The sequence below is a fragment of the Pithys albifrons genome, chromosome Z, assembly GCF_047495875.1.
Source record: "Pithys albifrons albifrons isolate INPA30051 chromosome Z, PitAlb_v1, whole genome shotgun sequence".
NCBI lineage: Eukaryota > Metazoa > Chordata > Aves > Passeriformes > Thamnophilidae > Pithys > Pithys albifrons.
In genome coordinates this window covers 64,614,532-64,641,972 of record NC_092497.1, presented here as the reverse complement: position 1 = coordinate 64,641,972, position 27,441 = coordinate 64,614,532, and the positions used below count along the sequence as shown (strand labels likewise).

The following is a 27,441-nucleotide window of genomic DNA, read 5'->3' as shown; positions in this document are numbered from 1 at the left end:
AATCCCAGTAGAACACGTTTTCCTTCGCTCACGTACGAGACAAGTGCATACTAAGAGAAGGAACGCGGACGCAGTTTCGCTGGAATACAGACGGGACCTCCGCAGCCTGTGCTCTCACCCTCTGCCTGCCCGCGGGCCGGTCCGCTCGCCCTACGGCACCGGCCCGCGCCACTGTCGCGCTGCAGCGGCGCGGCGGCCAATGGGGAGCGGCTCCCGCGCAGCAGCCGCCAGGCGCGGACGCGGCCGCACGTGTGCGGTGAGAGCGGCGGGGCCGGGGGCGGCTCTGCGGGGCTCAAGGGGGGCTCTGCGGGGTCGGGGGGCCGGGAGCGGCTCTGCGGGGCCCAAGGGGGGCTCTGCGGGGTCGGGGGGCCGGGAGCGGCTCTGCGGGGCCCAAGGGGGGCTCTGCGAGGCTGGGGCGTCTGCGGCGCCCGGGGGACTCTGGGGAGCCGGGAGGGGCTCTGCGGGGCTCAGGAGGTCTGCGGGGCCGAGGGAAGCCAGGGAGGTGGGCCGGAGGGCTCTGCGGGGCCCGAGGAGTTCCTGCCGCCTCCCGGGAGCTGCCACCGGGCCGGTGACTGAAGAGTTGGACTCGATGATCCTTGCGGGTCCCTTCCAACTCAGAATAGTCTGTGTGTTTCTGTGTGTGGAGGTGGGTCTGGCGTCCCCAGAGAGCGCAAAGGGCGTCCCTGCTCGGCTGAGCCGCGGGGCTGCCCGGCCTGTGGCCCCGCACCGGCCGCCCAGGAGGGTTTGGCTCCGCCCGGAGTGTTGATCCAGAGGCACGGGGTGTCCCTTCCTCGCAAGTCATTCCGTCTCGTGCTCTGTTTGCAGCGTTGCCACCATGGAAAACAAGGGTAAAAAGAAGTTCGTGGGGAAGAATAAGAATGGGAAGGCACCTCGTGGAAAAGGGCCGGCACACGGAAAGAGAAAGTTTAAGAAGGATAATGGTAAGAAGGCAGAGGCTCACCGATAGAAGCCCTAGCTAGCCGAGTGATCGTGATTGTATAGTGGCATTCTTGGAGTTCTTTTTCCCCTGCATTGGTAAATTTGTACATGAAACTGACTAGTTTGGCAAATGAACAAAGAGAATTGGGTGGGTTCTACCTGTTTTTCAGTAAAGCTTTGACAGTGTCTCCTATAAGATCCTCACAGAGGTGCTGATGAATTAGGGCTGGATGAGCAGCTGGTGAGGAGCACTGAAATTTGCCAGGGTGGGATGCTCTGGTTGGAGGTCACTGGTTAGCAGGGAACCCCAGGAGTGAGCAGGAACTCTAGTTCTGTTCAGCAGCATCATGGATGATGTGGATTATGGGGCAAAGTGTGCCATCTTCTGATTTACTGATGACACAGAGCTGGAGGGAGTGGCAGATGCACCAGAGCGTTGTGCTGCTCTCCAGGGGGTCCTCAGCAGGTGGAGAAATGGGCTGACAGAAGCCCGGTGAAGCTTATCAAGGAGCAAAGGGCAAGTCCTGCAGTTTGAGGGGAACAGCCCAGAGCACCTGTGCATGGTGGGGAAAGCAGCTTTGCAGAAAAGGCCCTGGGGTTCTTGGTGATCAGAGTGGGACACAAGTCAGCAACGTGCCCTCTCCTCAGCTGTCCTGCTGAGGCTTGCCCTGGGGTGTCCAGCTCTGGGCTCTTCAGTGCAATAGAGACATGGAATACTGGAGAGAGCCCTTCTGGAGAGAGCCCATTGAAGGGCTGGAAAGATGATGAGAGGACTCCTAGGAGGAAGGACAGAGGCAGGTCAGTCTGGGGAAGACAAGACTGAGGGAGATCTTGTGAATGTGCACAAATACCTGGAGAGAGAGTTCAGAAACAGAACCAGACTCTTTCCAATGGTGTCCAGTAACAGGACCAGAGAACACTGGGCACAAACTGAAACAGAGGATGTTCCCTCTGAATGTCAGGAAAGACTTCTTTACTCTGAGGGTGACTGAGCACTGGCACAGGTTGTCCAGGGAGGTGGTGGAGTCTCCCACAATGCCACCCAAACATGGCCCTAGGCAACCAGCTTTGGGTGGCCCTGCATGAGCAGGAGGATTCGACTTGATGACTTCCAGAGGTACATTCCAACTGCAGCTGTTCTATGACTCTGTCTTGTATTCAAAACTATACAGAGTGTATGAGCAACTAACTTGGAAGAAGTAAATCTGACATACTTTTAGTAGGTTACATTGAAAGCCCTTTGTCTCTGTTTGATTCACCTAAAATGCTCTCAGTCAAAAATTTGAAGTTGATAACATTTTGATTCTAGATTTGGTTTCCCACATTAAAAAATAATTGTTTGAGATTTGAAGCTAAAATGTGTAGAAGTGCTGTGGTTTAGGATTGGGAAGATGCCTTTCAGCAGTGTTTGCTCTATTCTGCTCAGAACAGATGATGCCAGAACAGGTCTGACTATAAACCATGAACAGATGATTTGGGGATCAGTGACTTTCATGTCAGGGATAGTGACGTTCCTGATGGAGAATAATCCTTTTTATGCCAGCTGCCCAGAAAATAACGCCTGGGCCAAACTTCCTTAGAGAAAATTGGCACACCAAGGGGCTGCTATGAAAACACTGGCTTTGAGAAGCATATAACTACTACTGTTATATTTAGAATTGTCATTACAAAGAAGTTCAATTCATCATATAGTAATTTTTTAATTTTGAAGCAACACTATATCTGTGATAGCATGTTAATCTCTGTTTTATTGGTTCATAGATTCAGGTCCACCAAAGAAGCTCTTTAACAAAGGAGATGAGGAGGGAAAGCCTAAATCCATTTCCAAGAAATTTGTTAAAGGACAGTTAAAACCTGGAAGAGCTACTGTCAAACAGTTCAAGAATAAACAGCAACCAGAAAAGTTTGCAAAGAAGAGGAAACTCCAGGATGGTGAAGAGGGAGGTGAGCAGATTTTTAAGCCTGGATGTCAGTGAAAAACAAGTTTTATGAAACACATTGTTCATCTTCCTCTTTCTCCCTGTCTTGTTATCACCTTCCAAAATTGGCTGAATAACTTCAGGCTTACTTTGTGTTCAGTCTTTGCAATGGAAAAAATTACTTCATTTGAGTAAGCTTGAGGCTGAAGGTGTGAGAATCAACAGTCACAAATTTTCTTGGAAGTCAAAAGTAAAGACACAATAGGAAATTTAAATAATTGGCACGCCCTCCTAAAGCTGTTTATTTTAATGGCAGTGCTAAGTGATTGGCTTTGATCTGGCAATTTTGGCTCATTTGGAAAATACAGAGCTTTTCCTAGACCATTTTGGAAATGTAATCAACTGTTCTAAAAGTACTTGCTATAAACTTTGAAATAGAAATTCATGAGACAAAGTTGATCATCCTTTACATTATTTTATTTCTTAGTCCAAACTATCTGGGCACCTCCTTAAAAAATACATCTTGGGTGTTATCAGCTGCTTTTACCTTTTACAGCTTTATTTTTTTATGTTGAAAGACTAAATTAATTGTCTGGTTTTATTACTGTTTAAATTAATTTCTTTTTAAAATTTGTTTTTTCTGCATGAGATCCTCACGTTGTCACTCATTGCTGTGACAAAGCTCTACTGGGACAGTTAAACAGCATTGTAAAATGAGAAGAGGAATCATATGTGAGGGGATCTGAAGTTCTGCAGAAAACTGTTACTTGTTTGAAGGGCATTAGATGATGTTGAGTATTTTGTTGTTGCTGTTGTTGCACATTTGCAGAATAGCTTTGCATGGAAAATGCACTGGGTGTCTGGAAGTCTTAATAGCAACAGAATGTTCTTATTAAGCTGCTTTAGAAAAACCCTGAAGCCCACAGCAAGCCTTTAATGTTTATAAGAGTAGCTGAAAGCTGCTGTGTATTGCAAAGTGGCACTGCTCTCAAAAGCTTTGCAAGTTTTGCTTCTCACTGGTGCCTTAGGAGAGTGATATCAAAAATCAGTACTATACTTTGCAGAAGGAGAGCATGGGTTTTGTGAATGGGAGAGGCAGTTAAGTGCATCCTGCTAAATACCAGTAAGTGGTGCCTTAAGGTCTAAAAATTTGAAGTTGTGTCCTTAATGTTTCTTTAGAGCTAATAGTTAACATTACTTTCTTCTGTGGAGCCTTGTAATACAAGGTAATGGTCTTTGTCAAGGTATAAGTAAAAGTATAATCGAATTCTTGAAGTTTTTCCATAATTAATTTGTAGCACTTTTATAGTGTTCCTGTACCTCAGTTTGTTGTACACAGGTGAACAGCTGTTGTATAGTAAAATCCCATAATTAAGGAACTTGACTGAATAAAAAGATCAAGCATGTAAAAAGGCTTTAATTTTTTTCCTGAGTTTTCAGATACGTATTTTTATGTTAGGACTCTGCTTTTTAAAGAGGGCAGTACAGGGTGAACTAAAAAGTGAGAACTACTTGGGGCTGTCATAAACTGCTAGTCAATTTGCAAGGTATTAAGAGATTAGTGATGCATTCTTTGACAGCTCTGAGGAGGATTCACTGTTGACTCTGTTCTTCCAGTGTTCTAGAAGTGGCTATTGCTAGCCTAGCATACTTACTCAATTTTTATGTTTTCATGTTAGCTAGCTGGGTAACTGCAGGCAGAGGTCCTGAATTGTTAGCAGTTCAAGTCACAGGTCTGCCACAGTTTATACTGATGAAGAATTACATTGCTCCTCTTTCATTGACTGTGGAAAATGTATTTATTTTTGTCTTAAGGGTCAGATTCTAAGAAGCCAAAATGGAGTGACTTCAAAAAGAAAAGGAAGGAGTTAAAGCAAACGAGACAAATTAATGATAAAAGTAACTATGACATAATTGTGAAATCAAAGCAAATATGGGAAAATGTGAGAAGGTAATAATGATTTTTTTTCTATCAGTGTGTTAACTTTTAGTCATAAGTTGCCTGAATACTCTCTTTCTCCTCTTGTAATTATGTCTAGCTGTATATCCACACCAAAACTCCATGGGTGAACAATAACATCATGTGCATTTTGTGGTTCACAATATGGTGACCTGTGGTACTACAAATGTCTGTATTGAACTTGTATTTTAGGCTAAAATTTGTAAATGCTTAAGGAATTGTCCTATTTTTTTTTTGGATCCTGAAGCACAGAACTTGTACTGCTTCACCCTGACCTTGCAGTGGGATTACTGCTTGAGGTTTTTTTGTGAAGGTTTTTCTACTCTGTCTGCAGGCGTAATTATGGAACTGGGGCCCCATGTCAGTAAGAGGAGTTAATTTTGCTTGCTCTGAGTGTCCTTGCTTTGAAATTTTGGCTGTAAGATGCTTACAGACCCTTTGTATCTGTAAGCAGCTCTGACTACAAATTCGAGTTTATGTTTCAAATAATGCTGTTACTCAAAGATTAAGGTTGAAGTGTGATTATCTGTTCTGGTCTCCAGGAACTGGAACAGCTTAATTACATCTATCTACATAAATGACAATGTAAATTTGAATTAGGAGAAGCTAACCTAGTTTTATTTTGTACTGTCTTGCTTTTTAATTTATAGATATAAGTGAATCAGAATTCAAATATTAAAACATTTTTTTTCTTGTTTTTTTTTTGCTTGTAGGAAGAAATGTGATAAGGAGAAGCGAGAAAAGCTGATGAATGAACTACAGAAGCTTCTTCATGGGAAAATTAAAAATGTAGGAAAAACAACAGAATAGTGCACAAATTCATGAAAGCTTCTTCAAAGAATTGTGTACCCTAAATGAACTCTTTATAGTACAGTACTGTAGTACCTGTTCTTCCAAAAGCTACAGGGAATTTTTTTAAACTGTGAGGAAAAGAGTAAACACGGGGCTGAAAGACTGCATTTGGCACCTGTGTTTCAGGACAGTAGTCCTGGGATACTTGTCAGCTGGCTGTTTATAATATAAGGCTGTCTGTTTTGCCAAGCAGCTTTAGTCCAGTGAAATTTTATGTTAACTGAGGTTCAGGAACTTGGTTGGAGTTTTCATTAATTACACTTGTTGCTTTGCAGGTTTGTAGGGAAGGTAGTGTCCTGATGCTTAACTATGCTAAACACTCTCTCTGCTTTATTCTTGAAATATGTAAGATTTGCAGCGGACTTTAAAGTGAGTCTTGGTATTCCATGCTGAAGTGGACAACCTGTATCATCAAACTTACTCTGAAGTTACAAAGCAATGTGAAAAAAATGAGACACCATTTAATGGGTTTTTTTAGTATGAAAAACATTAGTGCATGTCCTTAGTAGTCAGCAACTGCAAATATTATCTGTATTTTGTTTGACAGAGTTCTTGTAAAGGGGTAAAAACCTTAAATCTTAATCTACTTTTATAACTGGCATTATATGCCACACATGACATGAAACAATACCAGAGAACACATATATTAGAATAAATATAGTGCATAATGGCTATTGAATGACTCTGGGTAATGAAATATCTCTGTTCTTTAGCTGGCGTTTGCTCATGATTCAACTCGAGTGATCCAGTGCTTTATTCAGTATGGAAATGAGAAGCAAAGGCAAGAGACATTTGAAGAATTGAAAGGTAGTTTCTTCCCATTTACCTATATGCTTCTGGATTGTTAGGATGCATTTGAACAAGCCACATTGTTTTCTCTTTAATATTTTAAACTTATTTTCTGAACTGATGCATCATTTCTAGTAATGACATCTTGTTTTGTGGAGGTAATGCAGTGAAAAACAAACATCTGAATTCTTCTCCCTTCTTCTAGATAGCCTAGTAGAGTTGAGCAAGTCAAAATATTCCAGAAATATTGTGAAGAAGTTTCTTATGTATGGGTGAGTATGAGTTGAATTTGCTTATATGTGTTGGCATCCTTTATTCTGTAGAATTTATCCACTGGTCTCTTTCCCTCAAAATTCCTTATAATTTTTCCATATTTGTGGCTTTCTTGCCCTATTTTCCTGAGTGCCATAAGGCTGATCCAGATGCTTATATTTCATGGTTTCTGTGTTAAAGCTTACTACCTAAATGTGTTTCGAGAAATAAAACTGGTGATAGGTAAGCTTATCTCTAAAAGTTTTGACTCTTCCTGTTTTTCTTTCTCTGTGAAACAGGACAAAAACACAAGTTGCAGAAATAATAAAAAGTTTTAAAGGCCATGTGAAAAAACTGCTCCGTCATGCCGAAGCATCTGCTGTAGTGGAATATGCATATAATGACAAAGCCATTCTGGAGCAGAGGAATATGCTGACAGAAGAACTGTATGGGAACACTTTCCAGGTTTACAAGGTGGTGTTTCAATACTTTGTAGTTTAAGGTGGTTTAGCACCTAAGGTGTTGTGTTAGCAGTTCCTTCTCTATTTTACCAACTATTTCTTTGGATTAAATTTCTTTCTGTCAGCTGTCCAAAGGTAGTCCAGTTTAGTGCGTTTAAATGTAATTATTACTTGCACATTTCTAGTCTAGATGAAATTGCTGTGGTTTTTTGTTTGAACTATGTAAAATATATTATGTTCATGGACGAGCTTGCTCTGCTCATCAAAGACTGTTAATAATCATATAGTTGCAGTTGTCATAGTATCATAGTGTCAAGCCTGAAGTCATACTTGCTCAGTTAAGATTTAGGGTGTCACTCCCCATTAACATTGTAGATTACTCTTGTGTCAGAACTCCCTTAATGCCTCGTGAGAACTGAGTGGGGGCACAGTGGGCCTATATCCATATACAGTACGCCACTTTGGCTTAATTTTTGTCTTTGTTTTCTTTTCCCTGAATACTGTAGGACTGTAGTCCAAACTCCCTTGAAACCACTTAGACATAGATCCTCACCAGACAATGAGAACCTTTCCTAAAAGTACAACCTCTTTTCTTGTGAATTCTGTTTTTGTCTTCTTGCTGACTTGGAAAGTCTGTTTCCATTAGAGTCAGGAATTTTGCTACAAAGTAGAAACTTAGACAGTGACAAGAACATTAGAGTGATTTTTTTCACCCTGTTGCACAACACAGTGTACTTTTACCTGAGATTCTTGTTAAAATGTAAGAAATTAACAGCTTTTTTCTGAACCATAGTCCTATGTTTTACTTTAGAGGTTATTACAAGGTTTAATTAAGCGCTGTGCAACATTGTAATAGAAAGGTGTGTTTGCTCTGTGTTCTGTAGTTTGTACTGGGAAGTAAAAGAGGCTATGAAATCAAGTGAGGTGTTACCTTCTGTCATTCCGGCATTCTTGGCATGAGTGCTTCAGGTAGCCTTGCAAGCCTGAAACTTAACACAGTGCAGGTTTATAAAAGTTACAGTGTAATCTTTAAAAAGAGCCCTGTAGCAGAGACAGTTAAAATTATTTCTTCTAATTTTCTATCTCGTCAGACTTCCCTAGTTCTTCCAACAACTGATGATTTTTCAAGAGTTACCAATATGATTCTATAGTTGAGATACCAGGATGTACTTCTGTATGGAAAGTATATGGTGTATTCTTGAACTGGAATTTCCTTAACCTTTAACTTCTCAGTTCACTGACTTGTTGTGTTGCCCTCTGATGTATGTGTACTATGATGCGGGATTTCTGCTTAGGTCAGGAGCACCTTAACACAATGCCAATTTTGTGTGTTTTACCTTATATCCAACCGTCTTGTGAAGAGCTGTTATAATGGGCAAAAAGCAGCTCAGACCATAAAAGTAGGTTTTGTTTGCTGCTGATGAATATTTGATTTGTAGAAACCTAAGTTTACAGCTGCTGACATACTCAAGAAAGGTAGCTTTCTATTTTTAAAACTGTAAAAATTGTTAGTTTTGCAGAAAATTCGTTTTATGTATTATATTTTTCATGAATACTTACTGGGAACATTGAAACCTCTGATTGCACATTCGTTTCAGACACCAGTTGTTGCAACACTGGATAAAGTGTTAGAAGCTCAGCCTGAAAAGAGAGAGGCCATCTTGGATGAAATGAAGCAGATTCTTACGCCCATGGCACAAAAGTAAGGACAGGTTTTATAATGTGTAAGTTTTGGTAGAATCTTTCACATATTCTCAGTGCTAAACATCTAATCCAAAATTACTCTAGTTTTTTTTGCACACTACTCTGCCTAACCTTTTTACATATAAATGAGGTATTGCAAGCACATGGTGAAATGATTATTTGTGGGCAACTTGTTTATTTTTATTTTCATCTATCCAAATACAGAGAGGCGGTGATAAAGCACTCACTGGTACATAAAGTATTTTTGGACTTTTTCATTCACGCTCTTCCAAAACAAAGATCTGTAAGTATGTTTGTTTTGCTTTTGGTCTTCTTTTTTTCAGTGGAGTATTTTTTATCTTCTTGTGAAAGTATTGTAAGTTAACTAGACAAAAATCTTTCATTTATAGAGTTTTATACTTATGGTGGTTCTAGATAGGTGACTGGGGAGTAGTGTTGTACAGAGGTTTACAGTCACACTGAACTTCCACACTACTGCTTGTGATACTAAAATCCATCTATGTGAAAGAACATTCATTTAACCTGGTATCCTGCTTGATTTCACCAGCCATGTCCATCACCCTTGTCCTGGTTCTGCAGTGAGAATCATCTCACTTGAAGTCAGGCAGAGCCTTTGAAATTTACTGTCATTCACCTAATTCTTCCAATCCAGTCTCCGGAATTCTGCCTTGTTACTGTTAATAAACCCAAAGCTGAGGGTACCTAAGTGGCCTATTTGTGGCCTATTCTGAGTCCAGGTCTTGTCTAATTAAACATTCCTGTGCATAGTTTCTTGTAATGCATTGTCTCAGAATGCTTCTGGATTCAGTCTTAAGTGAGTCAGGGGAGTAAGGGCGTATCTCCTTCTCGCTTGGCCTTTTGTGCAGATGTGCTGGTATAGGGACATCCTCTTTGGGGTTTGGAAACCCCCTTCTGCAGATCTCTTCATGCATATACGTACACCTAGTGACACCAATCGTGTCATACTGAGTAGTTTATACATAATTGTGAAATGCTTGGCGCCTTTGTCTGGAGAGCAAGAAGCAGAAATAGTGGTAGGTGGGAGCTTCATGTCAAAGAAATCTATTTGATAGTAATAAAAGTAGTATCTAGCAACAAAGGGAGGTTTGTTTGATTGAGTTTGGTTTTTTCCCTTGGCTTACAGTGTTATTTGTCAGATGGCTTCAGAACCTCATTCCTTTGGTATGAAGACTAACTTTTGGCTGAATCTTGTCACACCTGATTTATAATCTAACCTTGTTCTTAAATGACATTTTAGTTCTTCTTACTTTCTGTCTGTATGTATAAATAAATTGCATCATGTTCAAAGATTTCTCCCTAAGCTTGTGCTTGTCTTTGTCTCTAATTTCTGTTTCTGTTCTGAGCACCCTGACTTGAATTTTCTGTAACAGGACTGCTGACAAGCTTCAATACAGTTGGGATTCAATGGGATGATTATGATGAACAATGTAGTTTTAAAGAGAGAAAGCTTTTATTATTTACAGTCTTTCAGACTCTTTTTAAGGTGGTTTTTCATAAGTCAAGGCAATTACAGTATTTCTGTAGATACAGTGATGTTCTCCGTAGTGTTGTGGTCCTTTTAGACCCTCACTCACCTGCCTTGGCATTTCTGAAGCATTTTCTTTCACATCTTTGCCTTATCACCTTTTCTTCTCCAGGAAATGATAGAAGCTATCAGAGAGGCTGTCATTTACCTGGCTCACACTCATGATGGAGCGCGAGTGGCAATGCACTGTTTATGGCATGGCACCCCGAAGGTAATGTTTGGTTTCCCTCCACTCAGTCCTCTGTGATTGCCCACATGGCTCCTTCTGTTGGTGCACATTTTCATGCCATTAAGAACTTGAGAGCAGAGTTAAAAACTGACCCCTGTTTACCTATTGACAAACATAAGCAGTAATTTTTTTGTGGATCAAATACTTTTAGCAGAACTTCTATAGTGCAAACATATCCTTTTATTTTTGGCAGAGATTTTAGAGGTGAACATAAAGCATTTTAAGATTATTGTCCTTTCATTTATCCCAGAGATTTCTTAATACGAGTGAAATTGGCAGGAGAGAGAGGACAGTAAATAAAGTCATAATGTGAAAACATGTTTGGCTTTGGAATACCAAGACACATAAAATGTTACAGGAACTGTGTTTTAGTTTCATGTGCTGATACAGTATCCTGAAATATTTCAAGTGTAATGTATGTCATCACCATTTGGAAATACTGTAATGCCTCCTATGTTTTCTCTATATTAAAAAATAAAAAAGATGATTTACCAAAGTTGTCTGCCTGTTAAAGAATACAGAAAAAAATAAGAAGTTCCTAGGATCTAGGGGTAGTAGTAATAGGTCTAAGAAAGAATGAACAGTGATTGCAAGAGCCAAAAGCACTGGCACTGAGGGAACTTTCTGACACAAAATTCTTGGTAATAATAGAGTTTTGCAACAAGCTAGAATTTCAGGTCCTGTCGAATGAGATTCTCTCCAAATGAAGAGATGAAATTTATTCTTTAAGTAATAAAAATATATGTGAACATATGTGGTGGTTTGGGGTTTTTTGCTTGTTTGTTGATGTTTTTTCCAAGGTTTTTTTTGCATGTGCCGTTGGTGGACTGGACTTGTAAACATACCACAGCAGTTCTCTTTGATTCAGTCAGAATTCAAGTTTAACTTTTCACACTGGTTCTAGATGTAGACTAATAGTATGAATGTGAGTCTGCTTTAGTAAACAAATTGAAGGTTATCTTTTTGAAAGGTGTAAATAACAGTTTAGTTACTCAGAATCACTGATTCTCTAGGCTCATTTAGGTTTCCTCTTTCCTTTGGTATAGGACAGAAAAGTGATTGTGAAAACTATGAAGACATATGTTGAAAAAATATCAACGGTGAGTGTTCATTAACTTTCTTTCATGGTCTCTGAAACAGAAGTGATTTGATAAATGGTCATTTGGGTGTTCTTTGGAACTGAAAACAACTGAGGTCTTAATAAAACTCACCTTAAAACAGTGGTGATGCATTAGATAACATGAAATAATTGAACTTTATGGAATATTTAGAGTATAGATTATTTAGAGCTATATCAAGAAGCTTCATTGTGGGCACTATGTGTGGTACTAAGCTTCTTTGAAGTAAAGGAGTTCATTATTAGTCCTTAGTTTTCTTTCTGCTTTATCTTTTGTTGAACTCAACTTTATATTGTATCTTTGTACGGCTAACTGTGTAATTCTCCTTGTCTCAGAGTAAAACTGCATGTATAAAGAAGAGATAAAAAATCAAGCAGTGTTGGATCTGGAGTGAACATGCATATTTCTTATGCTTAATATTTTTTTCAAGTTGGGATGCTTCAAAATGAATTAGTGCCAAAGTGACATGCAATGGAAGAAGTCTGTGTTTTACTTTTTTCTGAGTAACATGTATGTTTGCAGACTGCAGCACCAGTAGCGTAACAGTTACAACCAGATTTTCATACAATTGGGCAAAACTGCAACTGTGAAGAAGAGCTGTTTGAACTTCTTCCCTTCACGGTTGCTGTGGTTTTCTGTTTGCTAATAGTTGATGTGGTCTCAATCAGTGACCTCCAAACTTTTTTGATCACATCATGAGAGGGTGCATGTGCAATATATGTATATTTATGTATAAATTATGTATATATACTACTCTACCAGTATACATTATAAAACATACATAGAAATAGAAATTGGAAAGAATAAGATGAAGACAACTAAAGAATTTTTATTTACTTATTAATGGTACCAAAAAATATTTTCTTTCTGCATCACCGTGGATTGTCTTGTGCAACCCGCTCTGGGGGCCATGGGTCTAGGTAATGTTTCTTTCCATGATTTCCTAATACCAGAATAAATGAGTTGTTACATTTTATAAATTATGTATTATATAGAAATACAAGAGAGTGGGTAAATAACAGCTAACACAACATTAGGGCACTGAAGGTCTGGCTTCACTGTGATGTAGAGTCTCACTGACAAACAAGTGAATTGGATTGTGCTCTTTAGAGTATGCTAGGGACTTGCTCTCCACCAGTGCAGTGGAGAATGTGTCATTGCAGACACATGATCTCAAAAAATACAGTATGTGACTTATTTCAGTTTTAAGCAAGTCCACCATAAAGTCTATGCAGGAAAAATCCTGTGGCTTCAAATGATGATTATACAATAGGATTAGGTTAATAGCTTGGATGTGATGAAACAATATATACACCTAAAATGGCAGATCTTCCTGTTTCCACAACATATTTCTCTTAACAAGCCTTGGTTTTAGAGAGTACCTAAATTTCGGGCTTCTATTATTCAAAGACAGTAGTCAGAACTTGCGGCTCACATGTTGTGGTTGAGACAAGTTCTCAAAAATACCAATTTCAAGTCAATTAGTATATTCATAAAACCTGACTGCATGTCTGATGTCTCTTCTTTGCAGGGTGAGTTTTCTCATTTGGTCTTACTGGCAGCATTTGATTGCATTGATGACACAAAACTTGTGAAGCAGTTAATTGTATCAGTAAGTAATTGAATATTTCCCAAAATAGTATATTAAACAGTGTCAATGTGTTTGCCAGTGTGTAGGAGGATGATAGTAGGAATCCATCTGCATTTTAAACTGTTTAAATACTTTCCATCTTTTCTGTTTCATGATCTTTAGGTATCATGATTAATTTTTGCTTTTCATAGCAGGAAAAAGAAAGGATCAAAACCAGCTCATCAGGTATCAAAGGAAAACTAGAGGCAGATAATTAGGTGGGAGCACCTTAAAGTCAAGCACTGAAACATACTCTTTAGAAGAAGCTAAGCATTAAAATTATCTCAAGAGTAGTTAGACTTCTAAAATGCCTTATAGTGTTTCTCATTCTGCCCATAATAAAATTCAGCTTTAGGAAGGTAACAAACCAGTAAAATTTGAAGGGGAGAAAAAGGAAAGGAGTTTTTTTGTTGTTCTGTAGGGGTTTTTTGTGTTCTGTGGGGGTTTTTTGGTAGTATTACAAAACTCATAATTTTTGTGGATTTGCAGTACATCTGGGAATTTGTAAGTGAGGGAAGGTTTTAAGCTCCTTAACTTGTTTGAGGAAGGTTTTTCTTCTCATCATCTCTCAGCTCCGCAGAGTTTTAATCCAGGACCAAAAAATACGTGGGGTGCTGTGAACCTTCATATATGATTGGAACTGTACATTGTGAGTTTGGCATGTGTGAGGATTCAGACAGATATTAGCATGAAATCCTTCTCTTTCATGAGGACTCCAAAAAAGGGTAGCTGGGGAGACATTACCAAAGAGAGAGAGCTTGTCTGTCGTTTAGAGTTTCTCCTGGTATAGCTTCTCACAGTTGTGATACTGGAAGTGACCAAGAACAGTATTTCATTCGTGTTTTGTTTTTGTTTGTTTACTCTTACAGGAAATAAATGCTTCTTTGCCCAGTATAATAAACAACAAATATGGAAAGAAGGTTTTGTTGTACTTGCTAAGTCCTAGGGATCCTGCGCATTTTGTTCCAGAAATCATCACACTTCTGCAACAGGGAGATGGAAATGCCTATAGGTAACTCAAATGCAAAGATTAAGTTGTTTTCCTTAGAGTCCAGAAGAGTTCACACAATTTTGTCATGATTTAATTTCAACTTTTCTTCATAATAAATCTAAGTAAAATAAATATATAAAAACTTTACTAGTAAGTGTTATTAGATACATTAATCTGTCCTTAATTTTTTTCTTTTTTCTCTTTTTGTTTAAATTTCACATATGATGGTTGTTAACCAGGATGGTATTGATGATCAGTAGTTTATCCCTTGTGTAAAGGGCAAATATTGTGATGTATTCTGAGTGAAAATTCATGTATCCAATTTGATGTACGAAAAAATTCTTAATATACACTTCAGGTACTGTGAGTTGGACAAAATAATACCTCAAAATCTAGAAATAAAAATTAAAATTGCTAATTTGATTTCAGTCTCTGGTATTGACATTGATGCTTATCTGCCTTTGAAGAAGGAGTAATTTCAGATGATCTGTGGAAGAAATACATCTCAGTTGCTGAGATAACAACATGAAAAGAAAATAAGCAGGCTGAATTATTATTAACAAAAAACTCATATGTTGTTTAAAGGCAGTCAGCTTTAAAGACTTTTGCACTCCATATCTTCTTAAATTGTGTGTACACCGTGAGTTTAATTGTATGTGAAACAGAGGGAACAATAATTTTAATCTTCCAGTACTTTATATCTGTCTCAAATAGCATGTATGTTCTGAATTTCTTGTTGCTTGATGTGTGTACAGAGCAAGTCTTCTGCAGTAATGTGCTGTCTTTTTCATCAGTAAGAAGAATACTGAACTCCGTCGCCGCGAACTCCTGGAAGCCATTTCCTCTCCTTTGCTAGAGTATTTGCAGGAACACACCCAAGAAGTAGTGATAGACAAAGCTACTTTTGTCTTGGTTGCTGACATCTTAAGAACAGCTCTTGGTGACATCCAGCCTGCACTAGATGCAATTGCCAATTTAGCAGCAGAAGAGCTGGTTCCAGGTGGCCGTGACGGACAGGTATTGTACAGAGGACATGGTGCTGAGATCTTGCAGATATATTACTAAAATGAAGTCCCCTTTTTCCTTTATGTAAGACATCAGCATATTTGCTCTAATAGCACTAATACAGTGGACATGATCTGTTTCCTGACATGTTGATGCATATTTATTATTTGCATATGGAGTGATAGTGGCTTGAACCAGTTTTTCACAGAAGTCGTAGAGCAGGACACTTCATGATCTTGAATCCTCGGGACTGCTTTAAACTCCTTGTGGAAAGGTGGCTGACAAGCTTGTTACACAGGCTCTCTTTTAATGTTACCACTATGCAATCAAGCACTTAGCAAAGTTTTATAGGTCATTTGACTGTTCACACTTAGAATGACAGGATCTCTTAGCTTTCAGGTATGCATATATCCATGTAAGGAAAAATCTTAGATAACAGTTGTTTGTCTTTACAGTATGATCTCCTCTGCAGTGTGCCCCTCCTGTTTTGTTTAGTTAAGCTCAGTCAGATATATTTCTGTAGACTAGAAAACAAACAAATGAGTGTGCTCTATATTTAAGATAAATGCCCTCCAGATTTCCATAGTTGTACTGGATTTGCTCTGTCTTTCCCCTTCTCTAAGATACACATTTTGCAGAATTTTACATGAACTGCTCATGTTTTCTGTGACCTTCTGTGAACCATGTTGTAGTGAATTACCAAGTGTGTGAAAATGTGGAAAGTCTGGAAGTTCTTGCAGAGGCAGGGAGACCAAGAGATTCTGCTCAGTAAGAATGAAGTCCTTGGAGGAGTGGGTAAAATGTTGGTTGATATTGTTTATATTACTAAAAGTTAGATGTTACAGGGAAGATGGTAAAAATTAAACTGGTCAATTTGAATAAGTACTCAGAAACTTGCATCAAACTTGTTGATATTTGTGTACGTGATGACTGAATGAATCAGTGTGATGTGGTGTCTGATGGCAGAATGAATAAATCAAGCAGAAATATTTATGGCCAGACATGTAACTGCATTTTGAAACATCATTAATAAATAATTGGGTTTTGTTTTGGTTTTTCTATTCCCCTTAAAGCTTCACATTGCAGAACATCCAGCAGGACATCTAGTGTTGAAATGGTTAATAGAGCAAGATGAAAAAATGAGAGAGAGTGGCAAAGAAGGTATGTGGGAAATTCATCTTCATTTGGTCAAATTGACTTTAGAATAATTAGTTATCTGGCCTAAAATAAGATTTTTGCATTTGTATTTTTTTAGTATAGAAATATAGGCAAAATTTGACATTATTACTTCCATATTTTTGCTGTTATGAGCTGCTATACAAACAATGCTAAGGATATGTTGCTCTTTCTGTAACACAAGTAGTGTTTGGGATGCAGTTCATTTCTATTCTTAAAATGTGTTGATAGCTCTGCTGAATTGCATAGAAGTTTAAAGTATAATAATAGAAACAGTAAAGTCTTTCTGACAGGAATCCCCCTTTCATTAGTGCTCATGAGCCAAACTGTCATCTTTACTGTGTTCATTAGTGCTGCTGGGTCAATGCTTTGTAACTATTATTACAATAATTCATGCACAAAAGTAGGACAATGTTACTAGTTTATGTCCCATAAAGCAGATATTTGGCACAGACTTTCCCATCTTAATTTAGCTTTTGTTTTATTACATAACTAAAATCTTGTTGTGTGAATCACCCTATCCTAATACTAATTTCTTTTTCTCATACAAAAACCTCAAAGAAAAAAGGGAGTGAGTGGCAAAGTATAATCTGAGGGAATTTCTTTCTATATAGTGGAGGTTTTTTCTGTGTACAATTATCAGACCTTGTTGAAAAGAAATAAAGAATTTTTCTTGCTACATTCAAGAAGCCACCATTTCCTTTTGAAAATGTTAGTTACACTTTATTAAATGTTTCTGAAAAGAGGCTGTTTTTCTGTTTCTCAGGTAGATGGTTAAAAATGTGCAAAGGCGAAGTTTTATGACTCTTTCAGAGACTAACTGAGATGATGATCGTAATCTGGATTTCTTTCTGATAGCATTGTACAGTTCCCAGTTTAAGCACATTGTGTTCCCTTTGGTTTCCTCCAAAAAGTGCCATTCAGAATCGTTGCTCTGATTTTATTGAATTGCAGTTGTTATTACATGGGGAGCAAGTTGTATAAAAACTGATCTATCTTCAAGTGGAATTCAGATCTAAAGTGACATGAAAAGTAGCTTTGGTGTTTGTTTGGTGGTTGAAGTTTGTTGGGACTTTTTGCCCTTATAAATTTTCTCAGCATGCAAATTGTAAGAACAGTTTTTATGAAGTTTGGTTCTTCAGATTTATCTGAGAACTTGAGGTCAGCCTAAGTTCTTTGTTTTGCATGTGTCATTATTGTAGTAAGTCTGTGAGTCAACACAGGATTTCAAAGCCAGTGAAGAAACAGAGCCCTAGAGCATCAGTATAGCTGAAAGAAACAAAGTTTCTGAAGGGGTGGGGGTGGTTTAATCAATAAAGGATTAGCTCTGAAATTTTAAGTAAGTTCTGTGCAAATTCTTTTCCTTCAGGGGTAGAGTCACACACCTTTTAACAGAGGTGTGTATGTATTTAGTAGGTTGCATATAATGCTCTTTTCAACCAAAAGGATTCTGTGATTCTTGTCAAGCTCTTTCTTTGGACTGGATGCTTTCATTAAAGATATTAGTAGCCTTTCACACCCTTTTAAAAATTAAACAACAAGTTTGCATGCTGTATATTAGTAAACTGTCACACAGTGCTGCTGTTGTCTAACAAATTTGAAGCAGTACTTGGAATTAGTCTTAACATCTCTAAAGGCGTGCATTTCATTGAACAGTCAAGTATTTTGAGGGAACAGAACTTTGTCAATACTTGGTGACTAAAAACTTTGATTAAATCACAAATAGAAAGAACTTAATCAGGCTTCTTTGTATAAAGATACTGTCTTATTTTTTTTCTTCTCCCTACCTCTTTCTGAAATTTTAGTTTGCTTTGGAAGAACACTGGTGGAACGGGTTGGTATGGAGAATCTGAAGACCTGGGCAGAAGTAAATCGAGGTGCCATTATTCTGTGTTGGTATGTAAGACACATGGCCACTCTGATTAGATTACAGTGTTAATTTCTTGAACAGCTAAGAGAACATCAGTTGAAATTTCTACCAACAAAATGGCATTCAATATGTACTGTTATTTTGTGCAACTGACTAGTCTCCGATGGAACAGGGAAATGGAGAAATTCAAGCCAGAGTTTACTTGAGCTTGGTCTTTTGTAGTACTCGGACATACTACTAGACTAGTAATAGTCTAAAAATCTGAAAACTAAAAATCAAATTTATTTTTTAAGTTGTGCCTACTGTGTCTTGCTTTACAAGCACAAAATTCTCAAAGAACAGTCCACAAATAGCTAAATTAAAATAATTTTCTCTCAAATATGTGGAACTGGTGGCAGGACAGAAGAATCTGGAAATTGTTGTGATTTTTTTTGTTTGTTTTGGTAAGTTATTGCTTTGTGTTGTTGCCTGAACTACAAAGCCTAAAATTTTCTGACACAAAAATAAAGAAGTGTTTAGGAGAGACCATACCTAAGAAAAGACTATTCAAAGGCTTATGATGAGCTAACTGGCTCATGACTTTGGTGCAGCTCACCACACAAGCAGTGAGATGAAAATACTCCACAGGAATCAGACTAATATTACCATTTTGTTTCACTGAACATGAACAGCTGTGTTAATCACCACTGCCTTCACTTTGTATCTTCCTGTCAGTATCAGGTCGTCGAAACACAAGGTTTTGCCTTTAACCTGGAGTGTGTGGTCTGTGTTCCAGAACTTCTCTTGCACTTTTGGCCACTTGTAAAGACTTTCACTGAACCAAAATCAGCAAAAAATTCAAACAGACAACATCATTTTGAAAAAAAATCCTCTGCTCTTTTTTTCTGCTCCATTTTTCTCTCTCCTAAAGTTACTTTAGACTCCTCACTGCTCTTTATGAGTTTAGAGTAGGGTTACTTTGATGTTCTTGCTCTTTTGCAAGATGTGAATCAAAAGGCATTTTTACTTCTGTTGTTAATTCTAACTTTGTTTAGTCATTATTATTTGCATCACTAGTGAGAAGAATTGTTAGTAGAAGAGTAGTTACAGGTACACAGATACACAAAGCCACTTACACAACATCTTAATGTCATTTAGCTGCCTGTTAAGATTATTCAGCTGCCAAAATGATAATGCTCTTTCTTTGCCTCTCGTAACAGGCCTTTTTCTATGCACTAATTGATCTAATGCCTTTAAGTTCCTGATTCTGCACACAGGTGTTTGGTGGAGTTTTGTTAGAAAGGCTTTTTCACTGGTACTGTATTAATGCTTGGACTTTTTTCATTTGAACAGATTACAGATTTATGTAATGTGGTGTTGCTGGTCTGTGTACTAAGCTGTTTATATTTTCCAAGTAAAAGTAAATAAATAGGTTTTTTTCATATTTAGCACTTTAATAACTATGTGGTGATTGCTGTGACAATAGTTTTTGAATAGGCTTTGAAAACTTAAAAATTAAACAGAAAAATATTAATTGCTTATTAGAAAAACCAGCACAGCAGTGGTGTATTTTATAGAAAAGTCTGTGAGGAATGGCAGTCCTTCTTCTATGCTATTACTCATGTCACTACAAGATGGGACTTAGACAAGTGTCCTTTTTTACCAAGCAGGGCAGCTTATCTCCCAGCCTGGCAGTATTTTTACCAGTACTTAAACTTATAGGAAAGAGAAAAAAATATATTGTAGAGTTTTTGTTTGTTGAAATTTTTTTCTTATGTTTTTTATTTCACTTAACTCTTAATATCTTGTAGACTGAACTTCTCTAGATGACTTTTTAGGCATGATGTCCTTTTGTTGGGCAGCTGAGACCACATAACCAGCTCCTTTTGTTCCACTTCATGACACCTACTTACCTCACAAACTTGTAGTAATTAATGGCATTTTTGTTTAACCAAAGTCAAGAAATTACCTAAATTGTACAGCAATAATAAATTCATAATAAATTGATTTTAGTCTGGTGTAGATAGTTACTGCAGGGTTTTTTTAACATTAGTTTTTAAAAACCTCATTTAACAAACTCAGATACTACTTTTGTCATGAAGGACCTCAGATCCTTCAGAAAAATGTAATTTTCAGACTATGCCAGTTCTCTCTGAAGCCATGATTGACTTATGTTTTGTTGCTGGCTTTCAGAAGCCATCTGTCACACACATGCAAATCTGAAACTCACTCAGTCCATTTGAAGATTTTTGGCTCTCTAGTCATTATTTGTCAGTTACAAGCAGTCATTGCATGTGCTTGACTTCTTAGTTACCTGGTACAATCTGGACCTTCTCCTTTCCTTGCCCTACTAGGTTTAATTCGATTTTTAAAAGAAAATCTGGGGCCTGGCTCTGACCTCGTACTAGCTTGTGGAGTCCTAAGGTAACAAGAGGACCCCCTGCAAGCTTACACTCCATCCTAGTGTTGTAAATACTTAAATGTCATGGATGCAAGTCTTACTTACTTTACTATATCTGGCCTCTTCTGTGTACTTTTTGATTTGTAAACACTGTGTTGCATCAGAGTAGAAAACGGACAAGAACATACTTTACCACATGTCTTACTGACCTCCATGTATTATTCCTGTAACCTGTAGAAGTTATATTTTATATCCACAAAATACATAGGTGCCAGCTTTCTAGATCTTATAAGAACCTTGAGAAAAATAATTTTAAACCCCGCCACTATATTCACAGTTTTGGTCTTATCAGACATGCAGATGTTCTGTATTAAGAATGATGTTTTGAAATACCTGTGGATATTCAGAATTTGAAAGCAGCTGCACATGAATAGCTGTCAGCAGATGAAGTTCATTTTTAGAAGTACATAAAATGAAGTCCAGAGTGTCTTGCTACTTTGTGTGCTCATTATCCCTGGTGGTGAGTAAACCATGTGTACCTCTCTGTGTTAGTTACCAGCACATCCTTTGTCAATGCTGTTGACTTTCTTGCTGTTACCAGGGGTACATGACTCACAGAAAAGATGAGAAAGTATTGCTCTCACCTGTGCTGAGTTCAGTTTTAAAGAAGGCATCTTGATTAAATAGTCCTGTTGTACCTAAAAGTGTAACAGAATTTGCTGCTGAAAGTTGTTAGTCTAGTCATAAAATCTAGGAATTAAGTAGCTGAAAGTAGTGGTGTTGTCAGATGGAGACCCCATGCTTTAGTGCCTGTAGTGTTGCCATCTGGCACAGGATTCGGAGTGCTAAAGGAGACAAAATTTAAATCTCATCTTAAGCTATGTTAATTCCTTTATGTCTTACTTTGTTCAGTTTGACATGTCTAATCTTTGTTTAAAAAGTGGCCAAGAAACAAGCTTTTAGGTAGCTGCAAATTTGGGAGCCAGTTGTAAGAATCCTAGGGATTGTGAGGTCTTGTAATATCCTGCAGCCTGCTACATACCAGCATATGGGTGTTAGAGTTTGTTTCCAGTCTTATTTGCATGTCAGACTTGTAATTCTGATTTGCACACATGGTTTGCACACATTGGCTGGAGAAGACACTTTATTTTAGACAGCGTTCACTCATCATTTTGAAATAGCAAATTAGGTGTGCCATTAGCTCTATTGATTTTGTATTACAATGCAAGAGCTTGTCACTGTTAACTGAAGCAGGGGAGGAGGACAGTCACTACCAAGGTCAGGATAATGCAAAAGCTTTTTCTTGTAGTATTTTACAGCTTATGATAAATTTCCTTGTTTCTGAGGAAGAGAGGTATCTGGAAAATCTGGTTTGTTTTCCTAAAGGAGTATCTTAAAAAAGAACAGGACTGATAAGGCTCTGTAGTCCTGCACTAAATGCAGCATGGAAGTAGAATAGTGAAGGTACTTGATATGTATTAGTTGTGCATCACTGCATGTGGTTTTAGCACTTCGGTTATAAGAAAGGTATCAACAACTGGAGGAGTTTAATGAAGGGTGACAAGCCTAGTCATGGGGTGGATCTCTTGGCCTGGAAGGAAAGGCTGTGAGGCCAAGACTATTTCTTCTGGGAGAAGGGGCAGCTTGTGGACACCCAGCAGCAGCCCTGGCACCAGTGGGGAAGGATGGAGGAGAGCTGGTCCCTTCACAACAGTGCATTTGTGAATAGAAGGCAAGAGTCACTGGCACAAGCTGAAACAAAAGAGACTCAAGCTGAAGATAAGAAGAAGTGTTTTCCCTCAGGGCATGGTCCAGCAGTGGGGCTGGGGGCCAGGGAGTTTAGGCTGTCTCCAGCCTGGAAGGTTTCAAGCCAAGAGTGGGTGAAGCCCTGAGCAACCTGATCTGACACAGCATTTGAACATTCTTTGCATAGGGATCGTTAGTTCCCTGCAGACTGATTCATCATTTGTTGTTTATGTTCTCACTTGGTGTTTCATATCTTCTAGAATTTTCTGGGTTTATGTCTTTTTATAATAGGAAGTAACAGAATGTGGCCTGAACTATATTCTTCCTAAATAGGTACTGTTTCCTTACACGGACAGCTTCTTTTCCTATGACCTACATGCTGACCTTTGACATTCTGCATATTTTCGTTTCTTGTAGCCTTCTCCGGAGCACTGATGAAAAAGTGGCAAATACAGTCAAAAAAGGACTGAAAAAGCTCATCCCAAAGCTGAAACAGAATAAAAATGTAAAAGGAGTAGAAGCATTACTGGAGAAACTGACTTCCTAATGTAAATGAAGCTAAAATGATTATTTACATCAATGCAATCAAGTGAGATTTGGTAAGATTTTGCACTGTGGTTTTGTAAGAAGCAGTGTATGCATTTGTATAATAAATAATTTCTAAAACAACTTGTCATTGTACTCATTCTGTTGTGCATAGTAAAGGATTGTTCTCAGAGATTGAAATCTCAAGAAGATTTAAGAGCTAGTGGAAACACGTAATCAAGAAGTTAAATCTTTTCTGATAACTTGGTCAAAAATATTTTGAGTCGTGTTAAAATTTGCATGCATGTTGTCATAGTTACCATAGAAACACAAGCATCTGTTCTGGAAATACTGTGTATAGCAAATACACTTGTACTTAATCCCTTTCCCCCTGGCTTCCTCAAAAAAACCCAAAACAGGAAGCCGATTTAAGTCCCATTCTTACCTGGGATGGAGGCCATCATCCTTGAGAACTGACAAAACCGGAATGAAAATAGTGTCTGACATTTTTCAGAGAAGGTCCTGAAGGAACAGCTGACTATTACAATGGACCAGAATTTGATTTTTTTTCACTCAAGTCCTCTGAGACAAACATACTTTTAAGCCCTAATAAATCTGAGTTTTTTCGTTGTAATGGGAGAGGGATGAATTTACTTCTGCATTATATCAAATAAGTATCTTATTGATTTCTCCTGTACCCAATTTTGATTAAGAAAAGTCAAGCCAATATTTTATTTTCTCCTTTTAGAAAAGAACCTGAAACTTTCTTGGTAGGGCATTCATAGAACACCCACCCTGCTAGTGTGCAATGCCATGGTGATAGACTGATCCATACAGACAGCCCAGTCAATTAAATCTCCAAGGGCAGGAGGCTTTCTTTACTGTTTAGCTTGATAGGATGTGGCTTCATTTTTAATAGCAGATAGTTAGCCATTACTTCTAAGATATGGGTTCCTCAAGATAAATTACAATACAACTATTTGAGTGTTGCCAGCGCCTCTTTTCCTGTATTTTACTTACTTGAAATCAGTTTCCTACATTGCTGTCTTTATTGCCAGAAGTCATGGTGATATGCCACTATTCCTGCAGTGTGTTGGGAACCACAGTGCTCAGCACCCATCACAAGCAGATTACCCAGTTTGAGACTCAGACTTGCATACTTAGCATGAGGTTCCCTAGGGAGCACCTGTATGGCCCTGACAATAAAACACACAGTCAAAGTATCACATCACATCCATGTAAGCAGGTTCTTACACAGCTCTTTGCTATTCAATTTGTTAACACCTTCTCTAGCTATGACTTGCTGTCATTGTTCCCTGTAATCCTCTTGATTGGAAGTATGTCTGTGCCAGATTATAAAGTTTGCATTATTCCCCTCAATAATGCAAAAATTGAGAAAGGCTGTATAATTTTTTTTCTGCTCCCTATTTTTATTACCACTAATTAAAGCTACAAAGTTGATCTTACGAGGAAAGGTTGAAGAAGCTGAGTTTGTTCAGCCTCAAGATGAGACAACTGAAAGGAGATCTCGCCAGTGTCTTAGCAGTATCTGAAGGGAAGTTGCCAAGAGAATGGAGGCAGGCTGTTAGTGGTGCCAGGCAATAGAAGAGTCAAAGGGCAGAAACCGATGCACTGAAGTTCCACCTGAACACTGTACAGGTGACTGAGCAGTGGAACAGATTGTCCAGAGAGTTTGTGGAGTCTCACTCACTGGAGATACCCAAGAACCATCTTGATGCAATCCCGTGCCGCATGCTCTGGGATGACCCTGCTTGAGCAGGGTGGTCAGACCAGATGACTTACTGTGGTCCCTTCTAACTTGATTCCGTAATTCTCTAATTATTCAGCATAAATCTGTTGCATGTTTTGTTCAGATTGATTTTTTTGGCAGTAACAGACTTCTTTAGAAACAGTTCATTGTGGTTTAAATTCACTATCTTGTTAATTAAAACAATCCATTTAATTGTCACAAAAGAAAGTCCTGCTACAGAAACTAATGAGCTGCCATCTTCAGTAACTGAGAGCATGTGTTTACAAGCCAGAACTCTTAGTGACAGTGCCAGTCAGGTCTAATTGGGATTAACCTTTCAGTAGTTACAATTACGTGTAAGCTTAGTTGGAATTAGAGGGGAGCACAGTCAGCGAAGTTTCAGTAAATCAGTATATGGATACAAACAGTGTTAGAAACCCTTTTCCTAACTATAACAGTTAGGTACTGCTCAAAGTAACCTAAGTAAACTATGAATTACAATTATGTTTATGATTATTTTTATAAATTTGCCTGTTTGAGTGTCTTGTCATTTTCTTTGTACTAACAAATATTGCCCCCAGACAGAATCAGTAAGAAGAAAGAGATTACTTACTAGGATGGAACAGTGCATTTCATTGCTTTGAACTATATATACTTAAGCATATAGATCTAGGAAATGTACTAAATTCCAGCACCTGACTGGCACTGGCAGTAAGTGTTCCTGCTTGTAAACACATGCTCTCAGTTACTGAAGATTGCAGCTCATTAGTTCTGTAATAGGATTTTCTTTCATGACAATAAAACAGATCGTTTTAATTAGCAACAGATAATGAATTTAAACTGTAGTGAACTGTTTCTAAAGAAGTCTTAGTTACTGCCAAAACCCTCAACCTGAACAAAATATGGAACAGATTTTTGACTGAATATTAGTGGCAGAATAAAACAGCAGAAAAAAAATCTGATACAGCCCTTCCCAATTTTTGGATTACTGAGAGGAATAAAATAATGCTTAGAATCTGGCATAGACATACTTGCAATTGAAGACTACAGGGAGCAGAGAAAATAAGTCATAGCCAGAGAGAGTGCTAAAAAACTGAATAGCAAAAAGCCTTGTAAATGTTTGCTTACATGGATTTGATGGGATGCATGGGTTATGTGCTTTAATTGCAGTTGCTTTAACTGGATGTGTACCGGTCAGTTTATTCAGATTTTTGAGTCTGCATATATTGTTTATTTTAAGTTACATGTAGTAATTTGGAGTGACTGACCACTGATTTTCCTTACCACAAACTGAGAAATGCCAGCCTTGGTTAAGTAGACATGAGTGAAGGTTATGCTATAGACAGCACTATTTTCCTACCAGGGATAGAACGTAACTTTTACTGTTAAGGTGTGTCTTTAATGTCAGCTGAAACCAAGTTCTGAAATAGCTTAATGGAAGGAGAGGAAAAGCAGGTTATGTGAAGTACAAAAGATTGATTCAGTGGCTTAAGGTACGTCAGAGTGTGAACTGATTTTTTGCACTGAAAAAGGTGGTTGAATGCAGTGCCATATCTGTCCTGGTGTGCTGAGGGCCTTTGTGGCTATGTGAAGGCTGAGATGTAAATTGTTTAAAAGATTCTGAAACAAAAATTATTTTGCTTTTTTTTTGAAGTGTGTCCTTTTAATTTTGTTTGAAATATACTTGGCAAGGACTTGTGCCTACTATAGATTATCTAAACTGCTGAAATTAATGCCAGCATGTTAATACAGCAAGTGATAGTTTTTGTATTGCCAAGAAGATGACAGAAGTGCACATGCAGCAGGTGTTTGTGTCAGCTACTTGCTCAGAAGAAAGGCTGTGCCAGCACTTATGGGACATTTGTTTTAAAGCCATTGTCCAGAGGTGAAGTTGACTGTGCCATCTAGAGTCAACACCTCTCAATTTACATGGTAGAAGTTGGAGGGTGAACTACCAGTGTTTAGTCACTGTGAATGCTGGGACAGTCTAGGACAGAAAAGGTGGTGATGATTGTTTTATTTTTCATTCTTAGAAGACAGAGGACCCATTACCTTGATAGTAATGTGTGTTTTCCATTAGCTTGAAAATAGGGGCATACAGAAAGGTATTGATGCACCTAAGGAAGCCCAGCAGGAGGTGGTGAAGCCCAGCCCCTCCTGCCATCAGGCAGACAGAATAGACCATAGGGATGGGGACGAATGGAAACAGGTGCCAGGTCGTAGAGGCAAAAACACCCCCTCTCGACCCCTTTCACCTGCCAGGGTGCCCTTAAAAAACAGGTATATGACCCTGGACTCGGACAGTCTGTTGGAGGACAGTCAGGAGAAAGATCTATCTACAAGGTCTTCTGGTTACCCCCAGTCTACGGGATGGGTTACAACTACAGGTAAGAGGAAAAAGAGAAGGGTTGTTGTAATCGGTGACTCCCTTCTGAGGGGAACTGAGGGCCCTCTATGTCGGCCAGACCCATCCCACAGGGAGGTTTGCTGCCTTCTCGGGGCCAGGGTGAGGGATATTACCAAAAGACTTCCTAAGCTTATCCAACCCTCAGACTATTACCCGCTGTTGGTTGTCCAGGTTGGAAGTGATGACATTAAT

At 38.5% G+C, this 27,441-nt stretch overlaps 1 protein-coding gene across 1 annotated transcript; it reads left to right on the top strand.

Moving 5' to 3' along the window:
* The first annotated feature begins 206 nt into the window (after positions 1–206).
* Positions 207–23,229, top strand: PUM3 (pumilio RNA binding family member 3). The gene is made up of 18 exons (XM_071581278.1): positions 207–256; positions 826–941; positions 2,701–2,883; positions 4,674–4,809; positions 5,532–5,607; positions 6,384–6,477; positions 6,665–6,731; positions 7,011–7,185; positions 8,771–8,874; positions 9,081–9,159; positions 10,535–10,633; positions 11,698–11,751; positions 13,301–13,381; positions 14,269–14,411; positions 15,185–15,407; positions 16,469–16,556; positions 18,377–18,467; positions 22,985–23,229. Exons 2-18 carry the CDS (start codon positions 836–838, stop codon positions 23,112–23,114), a joined length of 1,929 nt encoding a protein of 642 aa, XP_071437379.1. The 5' UTR covers positions 207–256; positions 826–835; the 3' UTR covers positions 23,115–23,229.
* The last annotated feature ends 4,212 nt before the right edge of the window (positions 23,230–27,441 follow it).

Excerpts from the sequence above, each read along its gene's own strand:
- PUM3 (XM_071581278.1), top strand. The coding sequence starts at position 836 with ATGGAAAACAAGGGTAAAAAGAAGTTCGTGGGGAAGAATAAGAATGGG. Across the intron at positions 5,608-6,383 it reads TTCATGGGAAAATTAAAAAT|CTGGCGTTTGCTCATGATTC; the intron begins GTAGGAAAAACA and ends TCTGTTCTTTAG. Across the intron at positions 14,412-15,184 it reads GGAGATGGAAATGCCTATAG|TAAGAAGAATACTGAACTCC; the intron begins GTAACTCAAATG and ends CTTTTTCATCAG.